Here is a 9,886-nt window from a genome sequence, read left to right on the forward strand (position 1 = left end):
TATTCCTGTAAAATATAAAATTAAGGCAATTACTAATATTTGTTCAAAAAAATATAAATAAAATTAAGGCAATTATTAGTTATAATTTCGACCAAAAATAATCTTCAGGTTTAAAACTAATTCATTATTGAAAAAATATATTAAATTTTAAAATTTTAGAATCAAATATTATTTTATTAATACCTAATAGGTCCTATTCTCTAACATGAATTTAAGAGTGTGAAGGGGCAATAAGGTCAATTGGAATAATGCACCTGACCGAAATTAGCATCTGGACCGTCTCATCGGAAGGAAATGTAGGGGTCCATAATTTTAAGGGACCACTCCCTCTCACTCTCACATAATAATGCGTCCAAAATTTTCATCTGATAACTGACCTGCATCACAAAAATACAAAACCAGGATGGATCTGTAGAAATTTTTATTTGGGTGAAGTTGATTTTTTTTTTTAAGTCTTAAATAGCGATTTAACCATAATAATAATAATAATAATAATAATAATAATTTGTCTGCCAATGAAATTAAAGCACTGGTTTCTGTAAGTTCTTGTTCCCAATGCCATGCTCCGCAATCTTCACCTCTTCAGTTTAGTCCAGTTCTTTTACTCTGTTGCTTCATTTTTGGGGGGTTGATAATTGAGATTCCATTATAAAGCAATCTGTTCTGACTACTGAAAATCTCAAGATGAAGGGCGACGACACACATTTCACGCTTACAAACAACCACATCGTTTACTACACCTTTTTCACTAAATTTCTATCTCTTCCATCTTTCAATAATTTCCCCAAATCTTTGAGTATCAGAGATTCGGCAGAAAATTGTACAGTGCACCTACAGCTGCACTGAAGAAGCAAATTTGGGTTGGGGCACTTTTATTTAAATAAAACGTATTTCTTCTAACAACCCAAGGAAATGAACAAAAGGGTATCTCAGCTTTTAGGCCTTAAACCACAATCATCCATAGTGTGCTAATTTTATCAAAGCGAAAATTAAAGAAAAGAGACAAGAGCCGGATTCTCTGAAGTAGGGGCCCTTTATAGCTCGTTTGTTTAATATACAAATCAAAAGATTTTTGTTCCTATCGTATAATAATTCCAAACCAAAGATTCAGCCTCAGGGGTACTTGTAATATATGATCAATCAAAACTCATGTGGGATTTTTCTCTCAATAAAAAGATATATATATATATATATATATTAAAGGAAACACGATTGAGATTTGAGGATTGCAGTTACAAAAGCTCCAGTCACGTGAGCTACGTTGGCTATGGTGTCTTCTTCTTTAAAGTTCACCCAAACCTTTCTTCGGAATTTACTCCCCTTGCCTATGGCCATTATCATCCTTCCATTTTTATCTTTTATCTCTTCTCTTCTTTCCCATCTTCCCCTGTAAATATTACTGTTTCTTCTTTTGGCTATGGAGTTTAAGCTTTTGTTTCACTTCCTCTGTTTCCTTCATTTGTTGTTATCGATATCAGGGGCAACGATAGAGCAAGCGGACGGAAACCCAGACAGGGAAGCTCTGGTTTCCTTCAAAAGAGGGCTTCAAAACCCTCATTTTCTATCATCATGGAACCAAAAAATTCATTTCTGCAAGTGGGATGGTGTCACTTGTCGGCTCGGCCGAGTCATCTCGCTTTCTCTTCCATCTCGGTCCTTGACAGGTTCTCTCTCTCCGTCCCTTTCGTCCCTCTCAAACCTCACCCTCCTAGACCTGTCCTCTAACTCCTTCTTTGGCCAAATTCCGACTGAGTTGGCCGAGTTGACTCTCCTCAAGACCCTCAAACTCGGGTCTAACTCTTTCACCGGAAACATCCCTTCCGAGCTGGGCAGCCTGAATGCACTTCGGACGCTAGAACTTTCCACCAATGCACTCACTGGCACAGTGCCGGCTAAGCTTGGACAGTTAACTCAGCTACAGTTCTTGGACCTGGCTAACAATTTCCTTTCAGGTTCTTTCCCTTCAACACTCTTTGAAAACCTTCAGTCTTTAACCTCTCTGGATATTTCCAACAATTCTTTCTCTGGTAATATCCCGCCTGAAATTGGTGAGCTAAAAAACCTGACCGCTCTTTACATTGGAATCAACCAATTTACAGGGAAAATACCACCTGAAATTGGTAAACTTTCACTCCTTGAGAACTTTTTTTCACCCTCTTGTTCCATAACAGGACCTTTGCCTAAACAACTATCCAATCTAAAATCACTCACCAAGCTCGACCTTTCTTATAACCCATTGAAATGTTCCATTCCAAAGTCTATAGGAAAGTTACAGAATTTGACTATATTGAACCTCGTCTACACCGAGCTCAATGGTTCAATACCAGCGGAGCTTGGGAACTGCCGGAATTTGATGATGTTGATGCTGTCTTTCAATTCGCTGTCCGGGTCCTTGCCTGAGGAGCTTTCAAGTTTGCCTATGCTGACGTTTTCTGCTGAAACGAACCAGCTTTCTGGGCCACTGCCACCTTGGCTTGGGAAATGGACCCAGGTGGAGTCTTTGCTACTTTCAAACAACCACTTTTCAGGTAACATCCCTCCTGAAATTGAGAATTGCTCAAGGCTTAAGCACCTTAGTTTGAGCAATAACAAGTTGTCGGGTTCGATACCAAGAGAGTTATGCAATGCAAAATCACTCTTTGAGGTTGATCTCGATGGTAATAACCTTTCGGGTACCATTGAGGATGTGTTTGTGAACTGTAGAAATCTTGCTCAGTTGGTTTTGCTCAATAATCACATTAATGGTTCAATCCCAGAGTATCTTTCAGAGCTTCCATTGATGGTTATTGACCTTGACTCCAACAATTTCACTGGTACCATTCCTGTGAGTTTATGGAGTTCAAATAGTTTGATGGAGTTTTCTGCTGGAAATAATATGCTAGAGGGGACTCTGCCAGTTGATATTGGAAATGCGGTTACATTGGAAACGCTTGTTCTTAGCGGTAATCGTTTGAAGGGAAATATACCAAAGGAGATCGGCAATCTCACAGCTCTTTCTGTGCTAAACTTGAACTCGAATTTCTTGGAAGGAAATATACCTGTTGAAATTGGATACTGCAAAGCATTGACAACGCTGGATCTTGGAAACAACAATTTCAGTGGATCAATTCCCATGGAACTTGCAGACCTTGATCAGCTGCAGTGCCTGGTTCTTTCTCACAATAATCTATCCGGTTCCATCCCTTGGAAGCCATCTTCATATTTCCATCAGGCTAATCTGCCCGACTTGAGCTTTGTGCAGCATCATGGAGTATTCGATCTGTCACACAATAGGTTGACTGGTCCCATACCTGAAGAATTGGGAAACTGTGCAGTGGTGGTGGATCTTCTTCTCAACAACAACATGCTTACTGGCTGGATTCCAGGATCACTTTCTCGTTTGACAAATCTTACAACTTTGGATTTGTCTGGAAATTTGCTGACGGGTCCTATTCCTGTTGAATTCGGTGACTCTCTCAAGCTTCAGGGCTTGTATTTGGGGAATAACCAGCTTACAGGAACCATCTCTGAAAGCTTAGGCCGTGTGGGTAGTTTGGTAAAGTTAAATTTGACTGGCAATAGGTTATCTGGTGTAGTTCCTGCGAGTTTTGGGAACTTGAAAGAACTTACTCACTTGGATTTAAGCAATAATAAGCTTGCCGGTGAGCTACCTTCGTCATTGTCCCAGATGCTTAACCTGGTGGGGCTCTATGTTCAGAAGAATAGGCTTGCTGGTGAGATACATAACCTGTTCTCAAATTCCGTGTCTTGGAAGATTGAAGACTTGAATTTGAGTAATAACATTTTCTATGGAAGCTTGCCCCAATCTTTGGGCAATTTGTCTTATTTGATGTACTTGGATCTTCATGGAAATAAATTTAGTGGTGCCATTCCTTCAGAAATTGGTAACTTGATGCAACTAGAGTATTTTGATGTATCCGGAAACAGATTTTCCGGACAGATTCCGGCGGAAGTGTGTGGTTTGTTCAGTCTGTTCTACTTGAATCTAGCAGAAAACCGGTTGGGAGGACCTGTGCCCAGAAATGGTATTTGTCAAAACCTGTCAAAAATCTTTCTAGCTGGGAACAATGATCTGTGTGGAAGAATTACAGGTTTGAAGTGCCAGATCAGAAGTTCTGAAAGATCTTCTTTGTTAAATGCCTGGGGCCTTGCAGGGATTGTGGCTGCAAGTGTCTTTATCATTTTTGCTTCAGCCTTTGCTGTACGCAGATGGATTATGCGGAGTGGCCAGCTGAGTGATCCAGAAGAAATTGAGGAAAGCAAATTAAACAACTTCCTGGATCAAAATCTCTGCTTCTTGAGCAGCAGCAGCAGGTCAAAGGAGCCGCTGAGCATCAATATAGCGACATTTGAGCAGCCACTCCTGAAACTCACACTCGGTGACATCCTTGAGGGAACCCATCATTTTTGCAAGACCAACATAATCGGAGATGGAGGCTTTGGAACTGTGTACAAAGCTAAGTTGCCTAGTGGGAAGACTGTTGCAGTTAAGAAGCTAAGCCAGGCCAAAACACAAGGCAATCGAGAATTCATAGCTGAAATGGAAACCTTGGGAAAGGTGAAGCACCAAAATCTTGTTCCATTGCTTGGATACTGTTCTTTGGGTGAGGAGAAGCTCCTTGTTTACGAATACATGATCAATGGAAGTTTGGATCTTTGGTTGAGAAATCGCAGTGGAGCTCTTGATGTCCTTGATTGGTCCAAACGCTTCAAAATCGCTGTTGGTGCTGCTCGGGGACTAGCATTTCTTCACCATGGTTTCATTCCCCACATCATCCATAGAGATATCAAAGCCAGCAACATCTTACTCAGTGAAGACTTTGAAGCAAAAGTTGCGGACTTCGGGCTGGCAAGACTGATTAGTGCTTGTGAAACTCATGTTAGTACTGATATAGCAGGGACTTTTGGTTACATTCCACCAGAATATGGACAGAGCGGTAGGTCCACTACAAAGGGAGATGTTTTCAGTTTTGGTGTGATACTGCTGGAATTGGTGACTGGGAAAGAGCCAACAGGCCCTGAATTTAAAGAGATTGAAGGAGGGAATTTAGTTGGATGGGTGACTAAGAAGATAAAAAAGGGTCAGGCTGCAGATGTTTTAGATCCTGTGGTTATGGGTGTGGATTCAAAGCAGATGATGCTTCAGGTGCTCAGTATTGCTGCAGTTTGCCTGGCCGAGAATCCTGCTAACAGACCTACCATGCTTCAAGTGTTGAAGCTCCTCAAAGGGATCCACAAGGAGTAACTGTCTTTCTGCCTGGAAACGTGACACTTTTCTTTATTAATAATCCTGTAAAGTAAGTATTATTAAGAAGTTAGAATGTGCACGGTGTAAGGTTTCAGTTGCTAATCTAATTATATATCTTGACACTGTCTCTTGTCAATTCCCATATTTGATAGTCTTTATCATTTCTTCCACTTTTCTGTAAATCAAGATTCTAGCAATTGGGAGCATTGAAATGCAAGCAGAGAAGTCTCATATCATCCGTGCTTTACAACTCACAGTTGCAATGTATGTTTGCTTTGAATCCTAGCTTGAAACTATTTTAAGACCAACTGAGGCCTAGATTTCTTGTTTCCTTTTTAACTGCTATGAGTGGGAATATTGAACGAATAGGCGATGTGGGGGAATATGATCTATTTCAGTCAGGTTTTACATTTCCATGGCCTAATTAGCAGAAATGAGAGAGTACTAAACTTTAAATTTGACTGTTTCTACTGAGCAAATAAATAAAATTGGTAAGCCAAATCCAATTGGCACCTGCACTTGTCCTCCTCATTCTTCCATAAAATCTAAGACCTGACAATCAAGCAGCATGTTTACCTATGTTCTAATGTTAAAAGTATGTCTTAGGTTTCAGTTTGATAGAGAGAATTGGTAATAAGTTGATGCTCTAAGTATGCTTAAAGAACAGGCGAATCTGGATTGGCATATGTTCTTTATAAATATATATCATTATGAGACATGTCTGAAAGGGAAGCATGGCAAGAGTGAGTGAGAATTTAGTAGATATTTAAATTTGTTGCGACTAATATGGTGGTGCAGTGCAGTGTATGTTGACACCGCTTGCTAGAAGCTTGACATAGACAGTGGGTGCATGTTACATGATAATGTGGAGCAGGTAGTCAAGATACATGCTCCCTAATGCTTAAATTAATTTGATTCTCAACATTGCAGTCTTTTTTTCAGTGTAGATTATATACCTCCAAATTTTAAAACTGTAAAATTGTTAAAAAAAGAGATTATTAGTTTGTATATTTGTGCTATACAGTAAAGGTTTTTAAGTGATTATATTGTAATGTGAAGTCTAAGTTCAAGATAATTGAGATTAACTAACAATGGTTTTATTGTTATGAATTTAACTAATATATTTTTTAACATTAATCTCATTATATATTCATATTATATCTACTTTTTTTATATAATGCCTAAAATTTTCATAATTCTTCCCTAATCCTTATAAAAAATTTTAAATTATATTTTAAATTATAAAGTTTAAACGTAAAATAATTATTTAAAATTAAATAATGATGTTAAACTCACTTGTGAGTTAATATATAGGTCAACTATCTTAGATACATCATTTAGTAGTAAAGATGAGAAACCTAAATGGGTTTGAGATTGATTGTATAAACAATTCTAAGCATATGTACACCTCTTTCAACAAATCATTTAATTTAAAATGACTCTAATTTTATTTTAAATTTTTCTAACAGCCAATAACATCCTAAATTTACATCACCATAAAACCAACCTTTTTTAATGCGTAGTTTAAAATTAAATTAAATAACTATTTAAATATGTTGTTCATCGTTTATATATATATATATATAAAATAATTTAACCCAATAGATAAAAAAAGCTTCAAAAATAAAATGTCAATATTTGAAATTTACACGATACCGATTATTAACTTAAAAAATAACACAACTAATTTCTATCATTTGTTCTTTTCCTTCGCATTCCCCTTCCCTCGCTCTAAGGGGTAAAAAAGAATAAAGGAAAAAAGTTGAAAACAACTTTTATATAAAATAAAAAAAAATCATTTCATCTTCATTAGTTGATGGATTTAATTGTTGATCGCGCTAATGCGGTTGACCAAAGCTATCAAAAGTGACCACAAGGCAATATGTTAACATGGGTACTACGTCAGCAAAAAATTTCAAAAAAAATATTTTCTTTAATTAATTAATATATATATATAGAATGAATCTTGATATATAATTGTCTAGATTTATTTTAGATAAGTGCAAAATAAATAAATAAAACTTCAAAATTCATAAAAATAGTAATAATTATTAGAAATTATAAAATATATATAGAAAAATAATCAAAATAATATAAAATATAAAAAATAAAATAATAATAATAATGTGCATTTAGAATATAAATGGATAAATGGTTGTCAAGGTTCAATTGAATTTGGACAGCCAATTGTCCAAATTCATTCTACATGACTTCAAAACTATAAAACATAGAAATTATAAAAATATTAAAAATTAAGGATAAATCTCAAATCATACATGAATCTTAATTTAATGTGCAATTATATACATGGAATTTAATTTGGTGCAATTATACACATGAAACTCTAATTGTGATTCAAATGTATACTTGCAACTTTAATTTTGATTAATCATACACATTTTAAAAATTAAATATATCAATTTTTTATATTGGATAAATATATAAACATAAAATGATGTTATATCAATAATTGTATTAATAATTTACAAGAATTGAATCAAATCAAAATTTCATATATAAAATTGCACAAAATCAAAGTTCATGTATACAATTGCAGATTAAACCATAGTTCATGTAGAATTTTAATATTTATCCCTAAAATTTATAAAATTATATAAAAATTAAAATGTGAAAAACTTAAAAATATTTAATGTTAGAAATTTTTATTTGAATTTTTGTAATAAGGGTTTAGGGTTAAACCTTTTGTCCTTATTCTGATGCATTGTCGAATCCTATTGTTTTTTTTTAATAAATCGACTGGATTTATAAATAGAAAATTCAAAGGAACAATTGTCTTTCTGTAGCTTGGATTTGAGTCCAATAAAGCAGGCCTAATAAACAATAAAAGAAACTAGACCTCCAAAGAAATTGGCCCGATATTAGAAATGAAATAAAAAAAACTGAAAAAAAGGAAACCTAATCCTAATATCTCCAGTTGACAACAACAGCTGGCCTCATAAAGTCTTCAAATCTCATCAAATCTTTTAGTCTTCTGCTACATGTTTCAAAAGAAGCGTTTCTTATCTTCAATCTGGAAGTCTTGGCCTTATCTTCTCCATTGCTCGTCGAACATAACTTGGAATGTCGCCCTCCAAGTAGTGACCTTCTTCTTTTTTCAATGCCTCTTTTGCAATAACATGGGCAAAAGTGTTTTCTGACTTTGGGATGAAATGAAACCCCAATTCTTGAAAGTGTGTCTTTGTGTTTTGGATATCTCTGATAAGTGCTTCGATAATCGATCTGTCACATTCTATACTCTGGCATTTTTTGATAACTGTTCTTGAATCCCCTAGTATATTACATGCATTAACTCCCATAGAGATCCCTAATATTATGGCTTGTAACCCTGCATGTGCCTCCGCCGCAAACGGTGATGTAACATTTGAGTGGAGAACCGATTTGGATGCCAAGATTTCCCCTCCCACATCTCGAACTACCAGCTCCGAGGCGGATCTAAAATATTGTTGACCGAAAGTCGAATAAAAATAAATAGGCACACTCATCCTTCGATCATCATGTTTAATATCTTTGCTTGTTTCTAAGTTAAGTAATTTCTCCTCTATTCCTTGCAACTCTGAGATTTAACTGATTATTTGTTTTGAGATATCTCTACTTGTAACAACCCTAACCCGTATCCGTCGTCAGGACAGGATTTTGGAGCATTACCAGAACATTCAGAACATTTTTCAATTAATTTACATAAATTACTATTTATTTACCGAGATCATTCATAATGTCCCTTGATTGGGCCTTCGAGGTCCAATATGAGCATTAAAATCGAGTCAAGACTTAATAGGGACCTTTAAGAATTTTTCGTAAAATTACAAAATTTTTCCAATGTGCAGGGCTTACACGCTCCTGTGGTCTAAGGGACACACCCATGTGACCCTAGGACACGCCCATGCTAGAGGCTGTATTCGACCCCATGTAACTCTTTGACTTATACATACGACCATGCCACATGCCCTTGTGCTAGGCCGTATAGTTAATTAATTCAATTCAAAATTAGTTGCAGGTTTTACACGGCCAAGATACACACTACACGGATGAGACACACACACCCTGTCTTTGCCCGTGTGCCCAATTTTGAGCATTCTGTTTCTCAAAATTTAGATACAGGGGACACACGGCCTAACCAAACCAGGCCGCGTGTTATACAGAGTCTAGACACATGCTCGTGTGTCTGCCCATGTGGATAAAATAAAGCTATTTCTAGCTTCATTTCTCACCCAAAATTTCACCTAAGACCTGCATTTGAAACACACAACCAATACCAACCATTCCAAGCATTTAAAATAGGCAATTTCATCATTTAACATGACATATCATTGCAAGCATACATGATCACCACCTTACCTTAGTTAACTTAGGCATTCACAACATTAGTCACATATTCTTAACATCATACATATGTATATATATCATAATAATCTACTTAGTCATACCAAAATAAACCATTACTAGCCATTCCAATGGCTAGGTTACAAAATAACATTTTAAGCCACTATTGGCCAAGTTGTCCTATACATGCCATTATACCCAAAATGATTTCATTAAATATACCCAAAATGCTAGTTGATAGTGTGACGATGCTCCAATGATCTTCCAACCTTCACGAGCTTCCGAGCACTATAAAAC

At 36.1% G+C, this 9,886-nt stretch overlaps 1 protein-coding gene across 1 annotated transcript; it reads left to right on the plus strand.

Annotated features, from left to right (window-relative positions):
• Positions 1-575: 575 nt before the first annotated feature.
• On the plus strand, positions 576-5,498 carry LOC108489915 (leucine-rich repeat receptor protein kinase EMS1-like). Its single transcript, XM_017794657.2, has one exon. The coding sequence runs from the start codon at positions 1,418-1,420 to the stop codon at positions 5,243-5,245; it is 3,828 nt and encodes a 1,275-aa protein (XP_017650146.1). The 5' UTR covers positions 576-1,417; the 3' UTR covers positions 5,246-5,498.
• The last annotated feature ends 4,388 nt before the right edge of the window (positions 5,499-9,886 follow it).

The sequence above is a fragment of the Gossypium arboreum genome, chromosome 8 (assembly GCF_025698485.1).
Source record: "Gossypium arboreum isolate Shixiya-1 chromosome 8, ASM2569848v2, whole genome shotgun sequence".
Lineage (NCBI taxonomy): Eukaryota > Viridiplantae > Streptophyta > Magnoliopsida > Malvales > Malvaceae > Gossypium > Gossypium arboreum.